The sequence below is a fragment of the Bubalus bubalis genome, chromosome 13 (assembly GCF_019923935.1).
Source record: "Bubalus bubalis isolate 160015118507 breed Murrah chromosome 13, NDDB_SH_1, whole genome shotgun sequence".
Classification (NCBI taxonomy): domain Eukaryota; kingdom Metazoa; phylum Chordata; class Mammalia; order Artiodactyla; family Bovidae; genus Bubalus; species Bubalus bubalis.
This window is the reverse complement of record NC_059169.1, coordinates 14,503,212-14,528,867: the sequence shown is the minus strand read 5'-3', so window position 1 is coordinate 14,528,867 and position 25,656 is coordinate 14,503,212. Positions and strand designations below refer to the sequence as shown.

Here is a 25,656-nt window from a genome sequence, read left to right as displayed (position 1 = left end):
TCTTGACTTCCTACTTTCGCATCCCAATCCCCTGTGATGAAAAGGACATCTTTTTTTTGGTGTTAGATCTAGAAGGTCTTCTAGGTCTTCATAGAACCACTTAACTTCAGCTTTAGTGGTTGGGGCATAGACTTGGATTACTGTGATATTGAATGGTTTTCCTTGGAAAGGAACGGGATCATCCTGTTGTTTTTGAGATTGTGCCCAAGTACCTGCATTTAGGACTCTTTTGTTGACTATGAAGTCTACTACATTTCATATAAGGGACTCTTGCCCACAGTAGTAAAAGTAATGGTCATCTGAATTAAATTCACCCATTCCGGTCTATTTTAGTTCACTGATATCCCAAAGTGTCGATGTTCACTCTTGCCGTCTCCTGTTTGATCACTTCCAATTTACCTTGATTCATGGACCTAACATTCCAGGTTCCTATGCAATATTGTTTTTTACAATGTCAGACTTTACTTCCATCACCAGTCACATCCACAACTGGGCATTGTTTTCTCTTTGGCTCTGTCTCTTCATTCTTTCTGGAGTTATTTCTCAACTCTTCTCCAGTAGCATATTGGGCACCTACCAATCTGGGGAATTCATCTTTTAGTGTCCTATCTTTTTGCCTTTTCATACTGTTCATGGGGTTCTCAAGGCAAGAATACTGAAGTGGTTTGCCGTTCCCTTCTTCGATGGACCATGTTTTGTCAGAAATGTGAATGAAAGCATTTGTCATTTGGGAAGAAATGCGATCTTTTGCCTCCAGCAGTGGTTCTCAGTTGGCTGCAGGGTGGAATTACCTGTGGGGTTTTGTTAATAAAAAGTGTTGACTCCTGCCTTCCCTCCTTGAGATTCTGATTTAGCTGAGATGAGGCCTCAGCACTGGGATTTTATAGAGTTCTCCTGGTGATTTGAATTTGCAGTCAAGTTTACAAACCACCGGCCTTTGCCATAATGAGGATATAAAGGACTGTACCTGGAGAAGATAACTGGATATGCATGGATCAGGTGATTCTGCAGGAGCAGAAGTGTGCCTTTCTGTGCGTGGAAGGTGGGGTGAATGAGGGTGTGGCAATGCTAGAGGTCCCTCTTGCCTGCTGTGAGGCTTTCCTGGTCCCTCACTCCATGGCCTTTCCACTCTCCTCACATGGACTCGTGGATTCTGCTGCCCCCTGGTGGTGATTTTCAGTATGGTACAGTTGCCCCTGGAGGTTTCATACGAGCCTAGCCTTGGCTCTTCACAAACCTGTGAGCAGGATTCCCAAGATGTGGTTTGCCGGGAGGGAAATCCTGGGAACCGAAGCCAGGGAGCAGCTTGGCAGAAACTTCAGGAGTCACTCCGGCCAGGGAAGCTCAGGGAGTTCTAGGTCAGTGGCCAAGTGCGGGTCTGACACATATCTGTGACTGGAGCCTTCCTGTGCCTGTGGTCTGAGGAAATTGGTCTTAACAGCCAACGACAAGAGCCTATGATATTAAGTATCAAGAAGTGCAGAGGTGTAAGGTGACAAGCTTCACAGTAAATAGCAACCGCCCTGCTATCTATTCTGCCCTGTATAGCAAAGGTGTGTTTTTACGTAATTACCATGTTTACCTGTAACACAAGCCTAGAGGGTGTTAGGATCCCCATCTCACAGACAAGGAAACAAGCCTACAGAGCTTAAGGAAACTGCTCAAGATCATATGACTCCTAACTGACAGATGCAGCCTCTGAGCCCAGGCAGGTGAGACCGCACAGTCTGTCCTAGCTCCTCCCGTGTCCTGGCAGGACCCGGAGTTCTCTCCTGTCCAACGATCTTCCCAGCCCTTTAGCCCGACTCCCCCAGTGGGTCCGGATGGTCCCTCTGGGCTCCCACAGCCCCTTTGCTCCTATTGCCCCTTTGCTCCTATTGCCCCTGATTTGGATCCCTCCTTCTGCAGGGTAACCCCACCCACCCACCGAAAGCCCCACGGTCTGCAGGAGGACGCCCTTGCCCTGTTCTGGCAGCTTCTCCCTGCAACCAACTCCCCGGGGGTGGAGTCAGGCCAGGTTGTGAGAAGAATCATGAGAGAAGCAGAAAGGTGTGAGCTTGCGGTCAGCACCTTCCTCTGATCTGAGACCTCTATCACTCATGGCAGCTCCCCTCTACATTCCCCCCTCCCCCATTACAAGTGTTCCTACACCTCTGCTGTGGATTAGAGTCACCAGGAGAGGGGTCAGAATGCAGGTTACTGGGCTCCAGCCCAAAACATCTGATCCAGAGGTTTACACAAGTGGGGCCTGGGAATTTGAATTTTTAAAAAATTCAATCGGTTGAATGAATTGATGCAGTCGGTTTTGATGCAGGGGGTCCTCTGAACACATGCTGAGAAACATTTAGCAGACTTGCCACTCATATCTGTGAGCCCTGGGTCAAGAGTGCAAATGAAGTCCATACTATATGTTTAAATATTTAAAAGTTATAAATCAATCAAACAAAACTGTCAAGTACACCTACATAACTATTACAACCTGGTAGACTGGGGTTTTAGACACTGAGCTCCAAGCCAGAGGGCAGGACAGCAGAGGAAGGGGCTGCCCCAGCCCCCAGCCCTCCCCCTGCTCTTCCCCTCTGGCTCTGACACTCTCTGTGCCCTGAGGAATCTGCTGCTCAAGCAAGAGTGCCCCCAGCCTTCAAGTCCAAGCTTAGGCCACCCTCTTCCTACCCATAAACAGATGTATCTTGACTACCTGTCGGGCTGGGACATGGGCACCAGGAGTGAGGCCTGCACTGGGGCTGGGAGCAGGGGTTCTAGGGTCCAGGTGCTGAGAGGACAGCCTGGAGGGGGCGGGGCTCCATGTGGCCACACCCCCTGGTCCTCTCTGGCTGTCTGCCCCTGGGGAGGGGGCAAACACAGGATGATAGAGCTGGGCCTCGAAACTAGCGCTTCTCAAACTGTACTGTGAGCAGGACTCACCTGGAATCTGGAGATTCTGAGTCAGTAGGTCTGGGGTAAAGACAAGATTCCGTGTTCTAATGGCCTCTCAGGCCAGCTGATGCTGCTGGTCCACAGGCCTCGCTTAGAACAGCAGAGCTCTGGGGCAGGGTGGGCAGAGTTTTCCTGTAAAGGACCAGGAAGTACATTTCCAGGCTTTGCAGGCCATATGGTTTCTGCTCAGAAAAACATCTACTTCTGCTTCACTGACTATGCTAAAGCCTTTGACTCTGTAGATCACAACAAACTGGAAAACTTAAAGAGACGGGAATCCCAGACCACCTTACCTGTTTCCTGAGGAACCTGTATGTGGGTGGAGAAGCAACAGTTAGAACTGAACATGGAACAACCGCCTGGGTCAAAATTGGGAAAGGAGTGTGACCTGCATATTGTCACCCTGCTTATTTAACTTATATGAAAAAGAATGTATGTATGTGTAACTGAATCACTGCTGTAGAGCAGAAATTAACACAACATTGTAAATCAATGATACTTAAATTTTTAAGGAAACAAGAAAAAAAGCCAAGGGTTTCAGTAGGTTCACTATTAATAATATTTACTCTGGTTACTTGCTTAGCCAGGTGCTTGCCAGATATTTCTACTTTGAAAATGTAATTCTTTCCTAAAGATTAGTCTGAGAAGATACTTGGAGTCCATGAAAATGCTGTCTCCTCCAACCCCCAAACTTGCACTGTACATTCAGACAATGATGAATTTTGTCTGAATTATTTATGACAACAAGGACTACTACTTTTCTGTCAATCTGTCTACATTTGTGAATTGACCTTCTACTGCAAAAAAGGGCTTTCCCTTCCTACTATCTATTTTATGTCTTATAAAAATCAGTATAAACTCATGGATTTAAAAAAATTTTAGTGTTGTAAAATGTAGGGTTTAAAAGCCATCAGTCCTCTGTTTATCATTATTTACTTATGACATTTCTAATATGAGATAAACTCCATCTCAGAGAATCATTTTTTGTCTGGGTAGTCTGCAAAATTCAGATGAATGGATAAGAAAGTTGTGGTACATATACACAATGGAGTATTACTCAGCCATTAAAAAGAATACATTTGAATCAGTTCTAATGAGGTGGATGAAACTGGAGCCTCCTATTATACAGAGCAAAATAAGCCAGAAGGAAAAACACCAATACAGTATACTAACTGCAAGGAGATCCAACCAGTCCATTCTGAAGGAGATCAGCCTTGGGATTTCTTTGGAAGGAATGATGCTAAAGCTGAAACTCCAAAACTTGGGCCACCTCATGTGAAGAGTTGACTCATTGGAAAAGACTCTGATGCTAGGAGGGATTGGGGGCAGGAGGAGAAGGGGACAACAGAGGATGAGATGGCTGGATGGCGTCTCTGACTCGATGGACATGAGTCTGAGTGAACTCCGGGAGTTGGTGATGGGCAGGGAGGCCTGGCGTGCTGCGATTCATGGGGTCGCAAAGAGTTGGACACGACTGACCGACTGAACTGAACTGAACGCATATATATAGAATTTAGAAAGATGGTAATGATAACCCTGTATGCGAGATGGCAAAAGAGACACAGATGTATAGAACAGTCTTTTGGACTCTGTGGGAGAGGGTGATGGTGGGATGATTTTGGAGAATGGCATTGAAACATGTATAATATCATATGTGAAACGAATCGCCAGTCCAAGTTTAATGCATGATACAGGGTGTTTGGGGCTGGTGCACTGGGATGACCCAGAGGGAAGGGATAGGGAAGGAGGTGGGAGGGGGGTTCAGGACGGGGAACACTTTTACACCCGTGGCAGATTCATGCTGATGTATGGCAAAACCAATTCAATATTGCAAAGTTATTAGCCTTCAATAAAATAAATAAATAAATAAAATAAAGGGGGAAATTACCTAAAAAATAAGTTTTTCATGTAATGTCCTCCAGAATTAAATATGATAAGCTTTTGGATCAAACACTGTTTTGGAATACCCAAGGCTTCCATCTATTGGGATGGATACTTGTGAGTATGGTTGCTGAGTGAAAGAGTGAATTTAGTCAGAACCATCAAATGTAAACTTCTTGTAGAACATTCTTAGTGTGTCTAAGTCTTAACCTTGGTTCTTCTTAAAAAAACAAAACAAAACAAAACACAATCCCAGTTTGACTCCTAAGGCAAATCAGATGGACCTGAAGTACAGATGAAGGTCTCATAGGGCTGGGGCATGTGATTCCTATTAGTACTGTTATTTTTTAGGTCTAAATTCAAATAAATATATATTTCTCCCAGTTTTCAACACATACTGCTGTTTTAGTTTTGGTAAAAAAGAAACACTTTCCTTAGAACATTAGGTTTAAAAAACAAAAACTCAGTTAATCCATATTCTTTCTGCTTTTAAAGGAAAATTAATAGCTTACACTTAAAACCTTATATTTTAAAAATCTCTGAAGGTTTAACAGTGGTCTGTTGTGCTTCCAGAGACCTTCTTCAACCTTAGGATGATGCTGTTGATTCAAGAACAGAATTGGTAAAAAATACATGCACATTATTGTTTTTAGACTTGAAACAAACCCTTTAAACAGGAGTTTACTTATTTCTAACTTTTTAATGCTATTAAAAATCTGATCACGCAGACCACAGCCTTGTCTAACTCAATGAAACTAAGCCATGCCATGTGGGGCCATCCAAGACAGGTGGGTCCTGGTGGAGAGGTCTAACAGAATGTGGTCCACTGGAGAAGGGAATGGCAAACCACATCAGTATCCTTGCCTTGAGAACCCCATGAACAGTATAAAAAGGCAAAAAGGAGCTGAAAGATGAACTCCCCAGGTCGGTAGGTGCCCAATATGCTACTGGAGATTAGTGGGGAATTAACTCCAGAAAGAATGAAGGGATGGAGCCAAAGCAAAAACAACACCCAGTTGAGGATGAGACTTGTGATAGAAGCAAGGTTCGATGCTGTAAAAAGCAATATTGCAGAGGAACCTGGAATGTTAGCTCCATGAATCAAGGCAAATTGGAAGTGGTCAAACAGGAGATGGCAAGAGTGAACATCGACATTCTAGGAATCAGCAAACTAAGATGGACTGCAATGGGTGAATTTAACTCAGATGACCATTATATCTACTACTGTGGGCAGGAATCCCTTAGAAAAAATGGAGTAGCCATCATAGTCAACAAAAGAATCTGAAATGCAGTACCTGGATGCAATCGCCAAAACTACAGAATGATCTCTGTTCATTTCCAAGGCAAACCATTCAATATCACGGTAGTCCAAGTCTATGCTCCAACCAGTAACACTGAAGAAGTTGAACTTGAACGGTTTTAGAACTAACACCCCAAAAAGATGTCCTTTTCATTATAGGGGACTGGAATGCAAAAGTAGGAAGTCAAGAAACACCTAGAATAACAGGCAGATTTAGCCTTGGAGTACAGAATGAAGCAGGAAAAGGCTAATAGAATTTTACCAAGAGAACACACTTGTCATAACAAACACTCTCTTCCAACAACACAAGAGAAGACTCTACACATGGACATCACCAGATGGTCAACACCAAAATCAGATTGATTGTATTCTTTGCAGCCAAAGATGGAGAAGCTCTATACAGTCAGCAAAAACAAGACTGGGAGCTGACTGTGGCTCAGATCATGAACTCCTTATTGCCAAATTCAGACTTAAATTGAAGAAAGTGGGGAAAACCACTAGACCATTCAGATATGACCTAAATCAAATCACTTATAACTATAGACAGGAAGTGAGAAATAGATTTAAGGGACTAGATCTGGTAGACAGAGTGCCTGAGGAACTATGGACAGAGGTTTGTGACATTGTACAGGAGACAGGGATCAAGACCATCCCCAAGAAAAAGAAATGCAAAAAAGGAAAATGGCTGTCTGAGGAGGCCTTGCAAATAGCTGTGAAAAGAAGCGAAGCAAAAAGCAAAGGAGAAAAGGAAAGATATACACATTTGAATGCAGAATTCCAAAGAAGAGCAAGGAGAGATAAGAAAGACTTCCTCAGTGATCAATGCAAAGAAATAGAGGAAAACAATAGAATGGGAAAGACTAGCGATATCTCAAGAAAATTAGCGATACAAAGGGAACATTTCAGGCAAACATGGGCTCAATAAAGGACAGAAATGGTATGGACCTAACAGAAGCAGAATATATTAAGAAGAGGTGGCAAGAATACACAGAAGAACTGTACAAAGAAGATCTTCATGACCCAGATAATCACAATGGTGTGATCACTCACCTAGAGCTAGACATCCTAGAATGTGAAGTGAAGTGGACCTTAGGAAGCACCACTACGAACAAAGCTAGTTGAGGTAATGGAATTCCAGATAAGCTATATCAAATCCTAAAAGATGATGCTGTGAAAGTGCTGCACTCAATATGTCAGCAAATTTGGAAAACTCAGTAGTGGCCACAGGACTGGAAAAGGTCAGTTTTCATTCCAATCCCAAAGAAAGACAATGCCAAAGAATGCTCAAACTACTGCACAATGGCACTCATCTCACACACTAGTAAAGTAATGTTCAAAATTCTCCAAGCCAGGCTTCAACAATACATGAACGATGAACTTCCAGATGTTCAATCTGGTTTTAGAAAAGGAGAGGAACCAAAGATCAAATTGCCTACACCCTCTGGATCATCGAAAAAGCAAGAGTTCCAGAAAAGCATCTACTTCTGCTTTATTGCCTATGGCAAAGCCCTTGACTGTGTGGATCACAATAAACTGTGGAAAATTCTGAAAGAGATGGGAATACCAGACCACCTGACCTGCCTCTTGAGAAACCTGTATGCAGGTCAGGAAGCAACAGTTAGAACTGGACATGGAACAACAGACTGGTTCCAAATAGGAAAAAGAATACGTCAAGGCTGTGTATTGTCACCCTGCTTATTTAACTTATATGCAGAGTACATCATGAGAAATGCTGGGCTGGATGAAGCACAAGCTGAAATCAAGATTGCCTGAAGAAATATCAAGAACTTCATATAGACAGATGACACCACCCTTATGGCAGAAAGTGAAGAAGAACTAAAGAGCCTCTTGATGAAAGGGAAAGAGGATAGTGAAAAAGTTGGCCTAAAGCTCAACATTCAGAAAACGAAGATCATGGCATCCAATCCCATCACTTCATGGGAAATAGATGGGAAAACAGTGGAAACGGTGTCAGACTTTATTTTTCTGGGCTCCAAAATCACTGCAGATGGTGATTGTAGCCATGAAATTAAAAGACACTTCCTCCTTGGAAGGAAAGTTATGACCAGCCTAGACAGCATATTAAAATGCAGAGATATTACTTTGCCATAAAGGTCTGTCTAGTCAAGGCTATGGTTTTTACAATGGTCATGTATGGATGTGAGAGTTGGACTATAAAGAAAGCTGAGTGCCAAAGAATTGATGCTTTTGAAGTGTGGTGTTGGAGAAGACTCTTGAGAGTCCCTTGGACTGCAAAGAGGTCCAACCAGTCCATCCTAAAGATCAGTCCTGGGTGTTCATTGGAAGGACTGATGTAGAAGCTGAAACTCCAATACTTTGGCCACCTGATGCAAAGAGCTGACTCATTGGAAAAGACCCCGATGCTGGGAAAGATTGAGGGCAGGAGAAGGGGAAGACAGAGGATGAGGTGGTTGGATGGGATCAGCAACTCAATGGACATGGGTTTGGGTAAACTCCGGGAGCTGGTGATGGACAAGGAGGCCTGGTGTGCTGTGGATCATGGGGTCACAAAGAATCGGACATGACTGAGGGACTGAACTTAAATGAAGTGAAAATATTGATAATGTACAATAGGGCCTTTTGAAAGCCTGTGTGCTCTAATTTTAAGTTAAATATGATGGTAACAATTAATAAAGTGGATAGTGCTAGAAAGGGTAGTACTGATTGACAGCTAATCCTATATACAGCATTGTTCAAAAGCATTGAACATATCCCACATTGTTTCTTATCTGTCTGGGATTATCTAATTTTATATTTTCAGCCCATTGCTACCTAATCAACGATCCACTGTGCAGGGCTAGTGTGCAGCTCAGCCATGGGCCCTTCACCCCAATTGTGCAACCCTCACACTGGTCCCCAGGGTGTTCAGGATCCCACTCATCCTGAGGGTGGATGTCACAGCAATACAGATGGATGTGAGTTTCTAGCTTTCTTGAATTTCCTGTACTTCTAACCGGGTTACAAACAGGTCATGAACTGGCACTAGTGCACAGTCCACACTGTATCACTGTCACAGTTAATCTTGGCAGCAGCCCTCTGTGAATCATACTATCCCCAGCTCAACTTTCAAAGACGCTGAACCCCAGTGGGCTTCCCAAACTTAAGAGCCCACACTTATCAGGTAGCAGAACTTGAATCCAAACCCAGTCAGTGCCCAGAGGAGCCAGTATTTGTCCCTGACTCCAGTTTGTGCTTCTCCCTGTGTGCTTGTGTCATTTTAACTACATGTGGAGGAGGAACAGTCCGGTTTAGGCCCTCAGATGAGGACCTCCTCAAGTACACCTTCTTCAATCTACAAACCTCCTTCATCCACACCCATCCTGTTCTCTCCTGGTGATAAGAATCACCAAGGTCAGTGATTCCACCCTGTGTCTTTGGATGCTCTTAGTCCATCCATCATCCCAACTAAAGCGATGGTTCAAGAGCAGAAACTATATTCATTTTTCAGACAAAGAAGCGGAGATTCAGATGTTGAGATGCTTCCCCGAGCATGTAACTAAGACTACATGATTGTAAGTGTCCAGAGCCTATTTTGCAAAGGATGGTGCCATCCTAATGTCCTGGCACCTTGGGTGGTTACTGCTTTCCCACAGCCACAGTGCTAGTGAGTAGTAGAGAAAGAACCGACAGATCAGTGTGACTGACTCCAAAACCAGGGCTTTCTGTTATCCCAGGCTACCTCTTAAAATCTCAAAATTATAAAATTGAGAAGGCAGGCTTGCTCTAGGTTATCATTTATTCATTCAACAAACATTTGCTGAGCACCCTGTATGTACAGATACTCTGCTGGAGGACATAATTAAAAAGTGGACAGGGCACAGTTTCAAGTGCCCTATACTAGGTGAGAAAAAGACCACATGTGACCATTCACACTCAGGGCAGGCTACATGCACAACAGAAAGAACAGGCCCCTTGTTTAAAAATAAAGTATCTCAAGATGGTGACACAGGACACTAACCAAGTATGGTTCAGTTTAACACGAGAGGTGCTCAGGGTAACACACAAATCCGAGTTACCTAGGATGACGACTGATCTTAATGTGACTTCCTAGAAGAGGCGACAACTGGGCTGACCCTGGAGAATGAGGATTTCTCTACCACATGGACCTTCTCAGACCAGAGGGTATTGAGGAGAATCGCTGAGTCATCCTTTTGCCTTAAACATCAGTCATCAAGAGTTTCCCCCACAGTACACCCTCATCACCTACCTCTGGAGCTGTGATACATGCCCAGGGGGATCATGGAGACGTACTGTCCTGACCTCCCTTCAAGAGCTTATTGTCCAGCAGCTGGAAGTGCTGCCAGTGGATAACCTTAAACCACCAGCCCCTGTGGGGGCAGCCTAAGTGCAATGATCCATCCAGGTGGAGGTATAAAGGCCTGGTCATTGAATGTGTCAGGACAACCCTGAAAGGTCATCGTCACTCCAAACTCTCATGGGGTCAGCTCAGGTCGTCTGGCCAGTGATCCAGCCTGATCCTTCCCTCTGCCTTACCCTTTTTCTTCCCTCCTGATTCCACAGTGTTGACCCCAAGGCATCCCCGATACACATCCCAGCACTAAACTCCATCCAAGTGTGCATCCCAGAGAGCCAGCCTGCAACACATATCAGAAAACATTCCAGTATTCGGGGAGGACTTTTATTGAAAATTACTGGTTACACATGTACTCATAACATTTTAAAAACCCCCAATAAAATACAAAATGATAGAAACAAGGACCTTTAGTGTGAATGTGGTTACCTTTGGTTTAAAATTCACAATCTAATATTGTTTGACCAAATGAAATTAAGTTATATATTACTAACAAAAGAAAACTATATGTTGAACCATATGAAACTGCTACTTTATAGCTTATAAAAAGATTGAATGTTAGCAGTTCCACATGGCTGAATCTAATAAAAAAATCCATTAGCATTTGAAATTTAGAGAACATTATACTTATGAATACCTCATGGGTAAAAGATATAGTTAATGAATTAAATTAGGAATTAGAAAATACATAATACTATGGCTATTGACGGTGGTGAGTACCAAAACTTGCAGATTGTAGCTAAAGTGGATTTTAGGGGGAAAAGTCAGCTTTATATATTTATGTTAGAAAAATAATGATGTTAATCTCTTTTCCATTTAAGAATTTAGAGGAAAAACCTCAAAGTTGAGGAAAAGTTGAAGGAAAGAATCATATGATGAACTAGGGGGAAAAGAGAGCATCAATCCAGCAGAAAGGTGATTCTTTGAAAACATGAAAAAGTTATGCAAGATAATTCATAAAAAAGAAGGCTAAAATAAAATTAAAAAGCCAAAAGAACACAGTTAGAGATGCTGCAGAGATTAAACATATACGACATTGTGAATAAATTTATGCCAGTCAAGCTCAAAACTCACAGGAAACAGATTCCTCCTAGAAAAATGAAACTTATCAAAATGACTCTGCAGAAATAACACACTGAAGAGGAAGCACATAATTACCAAAAGTTACCCAGACAATGTGGCTTCACAATACTATGAATGTGATTAATGCCACTGGATTATGGGACTGAAAATGGTTATATGGCAAAATTTATTTAACCTCTGTGCCACCAGGGAAGCCTTATGTTATATATACTTTACCACAATTTGTAATGTAAAAAAAAAATAAAATAAAATCCTCTATCTAGAAGACAGTATAGCACACATCTGTCCTTCATTAACAAATCCCCTAGAAGGGCTCCTATTTTAAGAAAGCATATTTTCTCTTCCTTCTCTTTCAGAACATATGATATTGTCCTTCTGTATTTAACCATATAACTTTTTTTTTTTTTTTTTTGGTTACTTAAACTATAGTATATTGTATGTTTATCCTATCAGTTTTCTCTATAGTATTTTAACCAGAGGTCTTTTGGTGGAAAAATGGATCCTAGTCATGTTAAAGGAAGTGGACACAAAACAGTAACTTCACACAGTCTTCAAATAAACAGAATCCCTGATATAATTGGAAAGTAATATGTAATTCTGGGAACAGTAAAAAAACATCTGTGACAACTTTGTCTCAAATCTTAGAAAATGAGTTTGGCTCTGGAGTCTCTCAAGACACAAAAGCTGGGAGACAGCTTTTATTGGTGGCCTGCACCTCTGATTTGGATAAGAAAGCAAGTAATATAACATTTAAATAAACATCATAAATCCTTTTTCAAGAGATTGAAATCATTGAGGTTGGAGAACTCACATTTTGTAATGTGTAAATATTTGTTGCTGGTGTAAAAAAAAAAAGTAGAATATAGTTTATGCAGTGCAAAACCTATTGGAAAAAAGCCTTTGGAATAGACATAAACTCATGGGAGAATCACAGTGTTGACTCAAAAATTGTGAAGGCTGAGGGCTGTCCACTGGAAACATTCATAACCACATGGTCACTGTGAGTCATATCTGGCTCTTTCCTTTTGAAGTACACCTGAGGGAGAAAAAGACAAAAACAACATGTTTAAAAGTTTTAAAGTCCTCCTCCTAAGGCAACACATTTCCAGGTTTCCTTCTTCATGTGAAGCAATCATATTACTATTGGAGGCAGTTTTAAAAAACCAGGGCTGTATTTATTCTATGGAGGAAGTAGCCCCATTAAAACCCTCAGTGGGGCTGGATGTAATGCCAAATAACCTGTAGATCTACTAGATTTCTGATCATTCTGATTCACAGATATGCTTTATCACTACAGTAAATTGATATGCAAAATCATTTTATTCCCTGAAATAAATTAAAAACAGGGTAACAAAGAGGATAGGAAATCTAATATCTGAACAGGGTTTGTCATTTTCACACATAAAAGGAGCATAACAGATTTGGATATTAATATTGGGTTATTATCTTTATAATTTATAAACTCTGATTGACAAGCACTGAAACACTGGCATATATGAATGAAATATCCTGGTGTTTAATTTGTGTGGCAAAGCAGTTATAGTCCTATAGAAATGTGACCTGTGGATAGTGGGTCCCAAGAATGAAAAGCAAAGCAAATGCTTTAACAATGACTCAACCAAGAGACTTCTCTAAAATGTAAGATGATACCCAACAATAGGACAGATCTCTGCCAGACCTTTGAGTTCTTGAATTCTACCAGATTCTAGCTGAACTGGAAGAGACACTGGTTTTCTCAGTGTATAAGCAGAACACAAAGGAAAGGAAGTGCTGTCAAGTTCCACAATCATCAGGTTTTAGTAGCTGTATTGTATCTCAGTTCCTTACAGATGCACATAACAAAATAAAATAATGTCAGGGCTTGTGAAACCTTCTCTGAACATGTTTGGGCAAAAAACAACTTAAAGTGAAACTCTTTCCTCAAAGAAGAATGTGAAAAATTTCATTTGAATCTGTAAAACAAAAAATGTATCGTCTGTCAGAGGCTAACTCATGTCACAAACTGAGTTGCTTAGACATGTGATTACAGGTCTCTTTTATAGAACCTGACTACAAGTGCATTGTGGGTGCTGTAAACAAAGGTATCATGAGAGAGAATGAACTTCATGCATGAAACAGAAAAGCACTAGGACACCTACCTTCATAGTAAGTTCACTTTCTTACTCTCTTGTTGCTAACATATCCTGCTCTGCACATGAAATGCTATATATTTAAATGTCACTTAAGGAGAAAAATAAACCCTCCAAGAATGCTTGAGGCCACTGGCTGCACTGGCTGAAATCTGAGGCTATTTCCATTGTAATGGAAGCATTTTGTAATAAAACCTTTGGTGGGAGTGGGGAGGGTGGTTAATTACATATCATCACCCTCCATTTTCTTAAGCTAGACATATTTTGTGATTATATATGTATGTACTCTTTTGGTGAAACTAAAAAGAGTTAAAGGAACAAAAAAAAATTCATTTTCTACTGCTTAACATTCTTTCCAAAATCATCTGGTTCCTTTCTCTATAACTCTTCTCTATACAATTTTTTATAAAGAAAATATTGTTTTTAGCAACTTTTAACTGAAAAGGACATTGCTTCATGGTCTGAAATACCTGAACTGAATATGGCAAAGGATCTTCAGCAGTTGGGGACCCCTGATTTAGAGTCTCAGAACCGACCTAGAAGAACTATGTGTATATTTGTTTTATTATTGGGAGGCAAGGTTTCTATTTACAGCCTTTTACAAAATGATCCCACTTTTATACTGTAAACCCCTCTATATTCTCAAAGCCCTTAAGCATCTTCTCTCTCATCTGATCCCTGTGATAAGTGTGAAGAAGCCAGCAGGGCTGTAATCCTGCCCTACACACAGGTGAGGACCTGAGGCTCAGAGGCCCTGGGGGACACAAGGCCACATGGATGCTAAGTGCCTGCTCCATCTATCCAACTGGGCCAGGTGCCTAGAGCTAGGATGTGAGAATTTTATAACTTCTGGGCTGTATTAGGTGATTTCATGAATAGACAAAATGACACCTCTGTTACACACTGGGAACAAAGAAACTTTAAAAATCCTCAACCACATCTGCTTCATCACAGAACAGAATGGATGCTGCTAAGTCGCTTCTGTCGTGTCCAACTCTGTGCGACCCCATAGACAGCAGCCCACCAGGCTTCCCCATCCCTAGGATTCTCCAGGCAAGAATACTGGAGTGGGTTGCCATTTCCTTCTCCAATGCATGAAAGAGAAAAGTGCAAGTGAAAATGCTCAGTCGTGTCCAACTCCTAGCGACCTCATGGACTGCAGCCTACCAGGCTCCTCTTCCCATGGGATTTTCCAGGCAAGAGTACTGGAGTGGGATGCCATTGCTTTCTCCACAGAATGGATGGCAGACATTTATTCTTGGAGCTGAACCATGTCAATTCTGAAAGGCTGTTGCTGAACCACGAAAGACGCCATGATTCTTGGCCTCCAGAGGAGAAGAATTCAATTTGGGGCCAGTGACGAGGCTTGATCACTCAGAGCTTTTGTGTAATAAAGTTTTATTAAAGTATAAAAGAGATAGAGAAAGCTTCTGAGATAGACATCAGAAGGGGGCAGAAAGAGTGTCCTCTGATGGTCTTCAGGCGAATGGTATATAGCTACTAATAGTAGTAGTGTTTTGCTCAGTTGTGTCCAACTCTTTGCGACCACATGGACTGTGGCCCGCCAGGCTCCTCTGTGCATGGGATTCTCCAGGCAAGAATACTGGAGTGGATTGCCATTCCCTTCTCCAGAGGATCTTTCTGACCCAGGGATCTAACCTGGGTCTCCTGCATTGCAGGCAGATTCTTTACCATCTGAGCTACAGGGAAGAGCCATATAGCTGCTAGCAGTCTGCTAATTAGAGAAAGGAAATGTGTCAAAACTCAGAGACTGGCACCAGGCCCCTCACACACAACATGCATTTTGAGATAACATTGGCACAAGGTGAATTGTCCCTGGCCATAAGATGATTGACATGAATCTTGAGGAAACTCAGGTTTCCAAGCAAATATAGTCTCACTAACATAGCTTAAGAGAACATTTGCATGAGTAAAACACACTGGTTTGTCAAGTCTGTTCTGAGTCTTAGGGGGAGCCCACTTGAAGACAGAGTCTAGGGTAAATGCATAGTTCGTTAACATAGCTTAAGATAAACATTTCAATAGGAAAAACACGTTGGTTAGCTCAAAGTTTGAGAAAAGTTAACTTCAGGTGGAACGAGGTATCTTCATGGCAAACAGAATTTTAAAAGAAACCTCTTTTTAAATTTGCATCAGTTCAGTTCAGTCCCTCAGTCCTGTCCTACTCTTTGAGACCCCACAGACTGCAGCATGCCAGGTTTCCTTGTCACCAACTCCCAGAGCTTATTCAAACTCATGTCCATTGAGTTGGTGATGCCATCCAATCATTCATCCTCTGTCAACCCCTTCTCCTCCCATCTTCAATCATTCCCAGCATCAGGGCCTTTACAAATGAGTCAGTTCTTCGCATCAGGTGGCCAAAGTATTGGAGGTACAGCTTCAGCATCAGTCCTTCCAATGAATATTCAGAACTGATTTCCTTTAGAATGGACTGGTTGGATCTCCCAGAGTCTTCTACAATACCACAGTTCAAAAGCATCAATTCTTCAGTGCTCAGCTTTCTTATAGTTCAACTCTCATATCCATTCTGAAGGAGATCAGCCCTGGGATTTCTTTGGAAGGAATGATACTAAAGCTGAAACTCCAGTACTTTGGCCACCTCATGCGAAGAATTGACTCATTGGAAAAGACTTTGATGCTGGGAGGGATTGGGGGCAAGAGGAGAAGGGGACGACAGAGGATGAGATGGCTGGATGGCATCACAGACTCGATGGACGTGAGTCTGAGTGAACTCCGGGAGTTGGTGATGGACAGGGAGTCCTGGCATGCTGTGATTCATAGGGTCGCAAAGAGTCGGACATGACTGAGCGACTGATCTGATCTGATCTCATCTCATATCCATACATTACTGCTGGAAAAACCATAGCTTTGACTAGACGGACCTTTGTTGACAAAGTGATGTCAACTCTGCTTTTTAATATGCCAATGGCACCCCACTCCAGTACTCTTGCCTGGAAAATCCCATGGACGGAGGAGCCTGGTAGGCGACAGTCCGTGGGGTCGCACAGAGTCGAACACGACTGAGCGACCTCATTTTCACTTTTCACTTTCATGCATTGGAGAAGGAAATGGCAACCCACTCCAGTGTTCTTGCCTGGAGAATCCCAGGGATGGGGGAGCCTGGTGGGCTGCTGTCTATGGGGTCGCACAGAGTAGGACAAAACTGAGGTGACTTAGCAGCATGTGAGTCATAACTTTTCTTCCAAGGAGCAAGTGTCTTTTAATTTCATGGCTGCAGTCACCATCTGCAGTGATTTTGGAGCCCAAGAAAATAAAGTCTGTCACTGTTTCCATTGTTTCCCCATCTATTTGCCATGAGGTGATGGGACCAGATGCTATGATTCTCGTTTTTTGAGCGTTGAGTTTTAAGCCAACTTTTTCACTCCTCTTTCATCAAGGAGCTCTTTAGTTCTTTGCTCTCTGCCATAAGGGTGGTGTCATCTGCATATCTGAGGTTATTGAAATTTCTCCCGGCAATCTTGATTTCAGCTTGTGCTTCATCCAACCCAACATTTCTCATGATATACTCTGCATATAAGTTAAATAAGCAGGGTGACAATATACAGCCTTGATGTACTTCTTTCCAGATTTGAAACCACTCTGTTGTTCCATGTTAAGTTTTAACTGTTGCTTTCTGACCTACATACAGATTTCCCAGGAGAAAGATAAGGTGGTCTGGTATTCCCATCACTTGAAGAATTTTCCACAGTTTGTTGTGATCCACCGAGTCAAAGGTTTTGGCATAGTCAATAAAGCAGATGCTTTTCTGGAACTTTCTCGCTTTTTTGATGATCCAACGGATGTTGGCAATTTGATCTCTGGTTCCTCTGCCTTCTGTAAATCCAGTTTGAACATTTGGAAGTTCAGAGTTCACATACTGTTGAAACCTGGCTTGGAGAATTTTGAGCATTACTTTGCTAGTGTGTGAGACGAGTGCAACTGTGAAGTAGTTTGAACATTCTTTGTCATTGCCTTTCTTTGGGATTGGAATGAAAACTGACGTTTTCCTGTCCTGTGGCCACTGTTGAGTTTTTCCAAATTTGCTGGCATATTGAGTGCAGCACTTTCACAGCATCATCTTTCAGGATTTGAAATAGCTCCACTGGAATTCCATCACCTCCACTAGCTTTGTTCATAGTGATGCTTCCTAAGGCCCACTCGACTTCACATTCCAAAAGGTCTGGCTCTAGGTGAGTGATCACACCATCATGATTATCTGGGTCATGAACATCTTTTTTTGTATAGTTCTTCTGTGTATTCTTGCCACCTCTTCTTAATATCTTCTGCTTCTGTTAGATCCATACTATTTCTGTCCTTTATTTTACCCATTTTTGCATGAAATGGTCCCATGATAGCTCTAGTTTTCTTGAAGAGATCTCTATTCTTTCCCATTCTACTGCTTTCCTCTATTTCTTTGTACTGATCACTGAGGAAGGCTTTCTTAGCTCTCCTTGCTATTCTTTGGATCTCTGCATTCAAATGGGTATATCTTTCCTTTTCTCCTTTGCCATTAGCTTCTCTTCTTTTCTCAGCTATTTGTAAGTCCTCCTCAGACAATCATTTTGCCTTTTTGCATTTCTTTTTCAGTGGATATAAATTTGTACAGAGAAGGGGAAAAAATGTAACACTAGTAGTTTTTTTCCTCATGCAGCTTAAGAGAGAAATTTTAAAATGTCTGAAACTTGCAGACTATTTCCTCCTTGTGGAGACCCCTGGCCTTCTTGCCTGTTACCCTCTCACCTCCAATTTTACATGTTGAAATCCTAAACTCCACAGTACCTCAGAATGTGACTGTATTTGGAGATGACATCTTTAAAGAGACAATAAATTAATAAATAATAAATTAATAAATTAAATAAAGTTAAAATGAAATCATACAGGTGGGTCCTAATCTAACAGACTGGAGTTTTCATAAGAAGAGACCAGGACACAGGTTCACACAGAGAGAAGAGTGTGTGAGACACAGAGGGAAGATGGTGTCTACAAGGCAAGGAGCGAGATCCTAGAGGAAACCAACCCCACTGACACCTTTACCTCAGACTTCCAACCCCCAGGGCTGTGAGGATATAAGTTTCTGTTTTGTAAGTCACCTACTCTTTGGTTTTTGTATGGCAGCCCTAGCGAACTACTGCCCCCTTTAGCTTTTTGTATCTAAAAGGTACTTTCTCTACTATTTCATGGATCATCCAAAAAAGTCAGTCAGACAGTGATCAGCTCCCCTGAGCTACAAGTTCAATCACATTCAAAATATGATGTGGAAGCACCTTCTTCCAGATGTTGCGTTTTCTTTTCAGATGAATGAATTCTGTTCTAATAGAGTGAAACCTCGTGACTTAGGCTAACGCGCCCCGTGTTATAGCTCTGAACAAGGCATTGATATCTGATGCTTGCACATTAAAAAACTGATAATCTGACAGCGTCTCCTCCTAAGAGGATGCAGAGTATGCAGAAATAATGTCAAGATGGCATGAGAATTCAGAAATGTATTTTTTTCTGTAGAGGGACCTGAGCCAGTGGCAGGAATGAAATCCAAGAGTGAGGTTCTGTCACCATGAACTTCGGTGACTGGCCCTACCTTGGCTACCAGGTGACAGGAGCAGTGTTCTCAGGCTCGACACAGAACATAGTACAGAGGACAGCACCTAGCCTCCCTCAGCAATTCCCCCTCTGTGCTCCCTGGACCAGCTCTGTGACCTTGGGTGAACTCAGGACATACTCTCCTCATCCATGACATGGAATAAAAATGGACCATCAGGAGAGTAAATGAAATCATACATGTGAGAACTATATAAATTATAAAGAACTACACAAATGTAACTTACCATTAATATTGTTAGAGTAGGTGCAGGATTACTAGACCTGAAATCACAAGATTTCTAATTCTATGACCTATGTCTGCTTCAGTATGTATGTTACACTTGATTTAAAATATTTACTAAAAGACCAAATTTCTAATTCTGTGTCTGCTGCGAACTAGCTTAACACCAGTTATATACATAGGACCACCTTCCTTCTAAGGCACCTTAGTTTCCTCACCTGTACAAAAGAGAGGGTTGAATCCTATTATATTATTATCTGGACCAATCTAAAATTCTGTGTTCCTTTTCTCATTACTCAATGTTATGATAATATAGTTTTAAAATAAAGACTTTGACATACAGGTGGGAACACCACTTTTTGATGTGAAATACCTAAGGTCAAAAGACCAAAAGGGTTTGGGAGATTCCTGGCTCTCGAGGTGTCAGGAGGGATGGCCTGACTGGGAGACACACTAGTGGATAAAAGCACTCTGTGAATTTCAGGCATAAAAAAATACAGAGTTCCTTGTTCATCTTCTCAACATTTGCACACAATGTAAGTACTCATGAAAAGTTCAGAACACAGACTTCCTTTTCCCTAAACCTAAGCATGAACTCCAGTTCTGTCACTCTTCAGCCAGCTCTGGGACCCAGGAAGTCTCCTACCTGATGAGCATCGGAAGGTCCTGCTCTGCATTTCCTCATTTCTTCAGAGGATTGAGAGGAGACAGTGATGAACTCAGGCCACATTTTAGATAAATCTTTCATATACAAGTACTTAAGATACTGGAACATGTTTTCTTTAAGGCATTTTAAATATTATACAAATAATCTTATTCTGTTTAAAAGTGAAAATCTTGGAAAGACAGAAAAGTGTGAAGAATGGAAAATACATCTATAATTTAACACCCAGAGATAAATTTTCAATGAGGAAGCCACATCCCACCCTGAGTCACACATGTTAAGGAACAAGAACACCAGACCTTCCTTCCCTCCCTCTATCTTCCTATCAACCCTAATCCCACTCCCACCTGGTCCCAGAAAGACTTGCAGATGGCTGCATAACAGTGGCTAAGTCTCTTAAGCCAGACCTTGGTTACCACTACACCTCTGTTAGGAATATACCACGTGACCTGAATGTTATTCACCGAGCCCCTTCCTCACACCACACACAGTGCTTAGTGCCCCACACACCTCATCTCTGAGAAAGTGCTCTGTAAACCTTCAGGCACCATTCAGACTACAGTGTGAAGCTATTGTGAGTTCTTGATTTGTCCTGATGACAATTTCATCATCCAGAAGGTAGAGGAAACATGGAGGGGGGCGTAAATGGACCTAACTCTAAACAACAAAGAATTAGGTAGAAAGTGATAATTTCAGGTAAGAATTTTCTTTACAGACTAGGAAACAGAAGAGACCTACACCTTTCTCTGGAAGATCTTCCTAGAATCAAAATATTCCAATTTTTTTCTCCCTTAAACTCTCAAATTTCCTGGATATTATTTGATGGAACTTGTATCACAAATGTGTTGAGTACCAATCAGAATGAAAGTAAAGGGTCTGCAAAATGCAGATGTTCTTATGTTCCATGAGAATCTGAACCCAGAGTCCAAACATGTGGAAAGTCAAATCCAAAATCTCTCTCTCAGGCACAGGTGCACGCACACAGAAGGGTGCACACATCCCGACCCCACCCCCAGCACTGCTGCAGATTCCCAGCAGACCTGCCTTCCATCTGCCATGTGTTGTTAAAGACCTAGTCATAAAGCTTCCTCTCTGGAGATTTCTATTGCAAAGAACACAGAGTGCTTGTTCCCAGACCCTTGGTGGAGATCCTGAGAAGAGTGAATCCTGGAGGCGAATTTTAATTACAGCTTCCCACAGCAGCCTCACCTATTTTGCCATTTTACTGAGGACAGCAGCCTTCGCCTCACCCAGTTGTTGCACCATTTTGTAAAATAGGCTGTTTTCATCTTGCAGCAAATTATTTGGCTGATTATGTTCTTTCCATGTCCCTGAATCCAACACCTGTTAACAGCAGAAAGAAGCCCATTAGCATACAATATCCCCCAGTAACATAACTCAGGCAATATCTCAAAAAGGGGCAAGACAGGGAGAATTTGGAATGTAGGATTGGTGGTATTTACATGGTTTGATTCCCATGTTTCACTGGGAGACAAGGGCGCAGCCCAGCCTTTCATTATTATATAGTTATAGGAAAGGAAGAAAATGAAAGTTCTTTCATTTTCAGAAAAATGAAAGCTTTAATCATGACTGATTACCGGAACTGAACACTCTGTAGCGTTTTATATTCTGCCCAGGGCCTTTGGGGTTGTTATCATTAGTTAGTGCTTTTAGCTCTCAGACTCTGAGCTTTGAGGGCTATTTATAAGATACACAGCGTTGGGAAATGTCTTGATTCAAGAAAATCAAACATCTGTCACTTCCGCAGCCGCTCCTCCAGGCTGGCCACCTGCCATCTGGAACATTAGACTTTGTAGTAGATTGACTTGTCTTTATGTCCTTAAAGCTTTCAGAACAGACAATCACTTGCTTTCCAGAAAGGAAACAGGTACAGTCATCCCTCAGAGCTATTGTGGGTTCAGTTTCAGAATTCCAGAATATAATGAACATCACAGTAAAATGAGTCACATGAATTTTCTGGTTTCCCAGGGCACATAGAAGCTTTGTTTACATTACAGTGTACCCAGGCATGTGTGCAATAGCATTGTTGCACAATAAAGAAGAACAATGAAAAAAACAATGTACATAACTTAACTTAAAAATAAAGTATTGCTAAAAAATATTAACTATCATCAGAGACTTCAGTAAGTCATAGTAGCAATATCAAAGATCATTGATGTTACAGATCACCAGAGCAACTTCAATGATAGTGAAAATGTTTGATATATTGTAAGAAATTACCAAAAGGTGACACAGAGACACAAAATGAGCAAATGCTGTTGGAAAAATGCCACCCATAGACATGCTTAATGTAGGTTTTTGACAAACCCTCAATTTGTAAAAAAAAAAAAAAAAAAAAAGGCAGTATCTGGGAAACACAATAAAACAAGGTATGTCTATATTTCTAAAGCAAGCAATAAAAATAAGATTGCCTCAAAAATTAAAGTTTTGAGAAAGAACATTACTGGTGATGTTTTTGCTGAATTGAAAGCCAACTGGTAATCAGAAGCTCTAGAAAAATATACAAGCTTTATACCTGGGGTAAATGGAGCACAGAGGACAATCCCCAACTCTAACTGGTGGGTGCAGAGGTACCCTGAGGTCTAATCCTACCATTCCTACCAGAGGAGTCAGCAACCACAACCAGTTCAGAACAAAATATAAACAAGTAGCCGAGTTTACATTTCCTGGTGGGCCCTCCCTGTGACATCAATGATGAACGCAACCAGGGAGTCCTACACTGAAGGTCTCCCAACACAGGAGTGAGAAGGGAAGCTCCACAGAGAAGGGTAAGATCCTTTCCTAGAAACAAGGTCATTCATCACAAAGGTGACAGGCTCCAAAGAGAACCCTAGCATCTCCCGTCTCCTCTGTCTTCCCTACTCACCCAGATGCTCAGTCTCTGTACCCAGAAACCAACATCAACTTCTTTCTCTGTCCTCAGATCCCATGTTCAATCCATCACGCAGTCCACTTGGCTTCACTTCCTTATCTACCCCAAGTCCCACCATCTCACCATTGCCACCACAGGCACCTTAGACTAATCCAAAAGTCTAGAGAGGGCACACTGTAAGATAGTGAATACTGAATTTGGAGAACTGAAAGACCATCAGTGTAAGTTTAGCTGTAAAGGAAGGAGGGTGAGCAGAGTGGGACAAAACTAGAAAGTTGGGGAGGGACTGGCCAAACATTGTTTCATAAAAGTTCTTTAAAGATTTGTTCATAGGCATTGATCAAGAGAGAAAAAGTTGGGATTATAGAAATTTACCAGGAGATATTGGTAAGTAAAAGACACTTGCTCTTTGGAAGAAAAGCTATGACAAACCTAGACAGTGTATTAAAAAGGAGAGACGTTGCTTTGCTGACAAAGGTCTGTCTAGTCAAAGCTATGATTTTTCCAGAAGTCATGTATAAATGTGAGAGTTGGACCATAAAGAAGGCTGAGCACTGAAGAATTGATATTTTGAACTGTGGTGCTGGAAAAGACTCTTGAGAGTCCCTGGACTGCAAGAAGACCAAACAAGTCAATCCTAAAGGAAATCTTAAAGGAACCCTGAATATTCATTGAATGGACTGATGCTGAAGCTGAAATCCAATACTTTGGCCACCTGATATGAAGAGCTGACTCACTAGAAAAGACCATGATTTGGGGAAAGATTGAAAGCAGGAGGAGAAGGGGACAACAGAGGATGAGCTGGTTGGATGGCATCACTGACTCAGTGGATATCAGTTTGAGCAAGCTCTAGGACATAGTGAAGGACATGGAAGCCTGGTGTGCTGCAGTCCATGGGGTCACAAAGAGGTAGACATGACTGAGCGACTAAACAACAAATCGGTAAGTAAAGCATTAAACAAATGAACATATTTTGATAATAGCAACAAAGCTGCTTTGTTCAGAGGATACAGATGTTCACATCTGCAGATCAGGTGCTGAGTGATAACACTTTAGGACTGACAAGGTGACAGTTCAGCTCAGTTCAGTCAGTCAGTCGTGTCTGACTCTTTTCAACCCCAAGGACTGCAGCAGGCCAGGCCTCCCTGTTCATCACCAACTCCCAGAGCTCGCTCAAACTCATGTCCATCGAGTCAGTGATGCTATCCGATCATCTCATCCTCTGTCGTCCCCTTCTCCTCCTGCCTTCAACCTTTCCCAGCATCAGGGCCTTTTCAAATGAGTCAGGTCTTTGCATCAGCTGGCCACAGTATTGGAGTTTCAGCTTCAGCATCAGTCCTTCCAATGAATATTCAGGACTGACTTCCTTTAGGAGGGACTGGTTTGATCTCCTTGCAGTTGAAGGGACTCTCAAAAGTCTTCTCCAACACCACAATTTAAAAGCATTAATTCTTTGACACTCAGCTTTCTTTATGGTCCAACTTTCACATCCATACATGACTACTGGAAAAACCATAGCTTTTAACTAGACAGACCTTTGTCAGCAAAGTAACATCTCTGCTTTTTAATATGCTGTCTAGTTTGGTCATAGTTTTTCTTTCAAGGAGCAAGTGTCTTTTAATTTCATGGCTGCAGTCACTATTGGCAGTGATTTTGGAGTCCAAGAAAATAAAGTCTGTCACTGTTTCCATTGTATCCCCATCTATTGCCACGAAGTGATGGGACTGATCTTAGTTTTTTGAATGCTGGGTTTTAAGTCAGCTTTTTCAGTCTCCTTTTTCACATTCATGAAGAAGTTAGTTCTTCAGTTCCTCTTCGCTTTCTGACACAAGGGTGGTGTCATCTGCTTATCTGAGGTTATTTAAATAGCTGATAAATGAAGAGAAGCTAAAGGAGAAAAGTAAAGATATACTCATCTAAATGCAGAGTCCCAAAGAAAAGCAAGGAGAGATAAGAAAGCCTTCCTCAGTGATCAATGCCAAGAAATAGAGGAAAACAATAGAATGGGAAAGACTAGAGACCAGATGACATGTCCAAATTCTATCCTTCCTCAGTTTCCCTAACCAACCACACATTCCAAGGTGACAGTATTTCTAAGAATTAGATAATAAAAAGAATCTGCTATGATTAATGCCATTAATGCTATAATACCAAAACCCAAAAATAAATCTTTAGGGTACATTTAGGAGCAAAGAATTTAATTGAACAGACCCTTAATTGAGCTGGAGATCAAGCCATGTTTCTGCTGCTATGTCTAAAGCCTGACAAAGGGCTTGAAATAGGTAAATTTCACAGCATCATTTATTTATAATGGAAGAATGGTGCTTTAGGGGACAATCTTTGAAATGCAATGTTGAGAGGTAAGAACAAAGTGACAGGTAAAATCTAGCAATAAAAGGTTACTTTTCCAATTAGCATCAAGAACACAAAATGAACGACTAAGGATGCCTGACACAAAACATTTCTGGAAATTAAGAGTCACTGTTGGGTAGTCTTGAATGTCACCCCATGCCTCATGAAAGTCTGCAGGTAGAGCCCACTTCCTACTGTGATGTCTAGTCCAGGTGACCAGATGCACTGTTTGGAGCCTAGAGCAT

General features: G+C 41.7%; 1 protein-coding gene across 1 annotated transcript in view; it reads right to left on the bottom strand.

Annotated features, from left to right (window-relative positions):
- Nucleotides 1-10,762: 10,762 nt before the first annotated feature.
- The window catches only part of LOC102415544 (ATP-binding cassette sub-family C member 4), a 224,710-nt gene continuing 209,816 nt past the window's right edge, over nucleotides 10,763-25,656 (bottom strand). The window contains exons 29-30 of the mRNA XM_045162438.1: nucleotides 21,376-21,510; nucleotides 10,763-12,570 (exon numbers count right to left, since the gene is read on the bottom strand). Coding sequence (XP_045018373.1) covers nucleotides 21,376-21,510 — 135 coding nt within the window. The 3' untranslated portion in view covers nucleotides 10,763-12,570. The remainder of the gene's footprint in view (nucleotides 12,571-21,375; nucleotides 21,511-25,656) is intronic.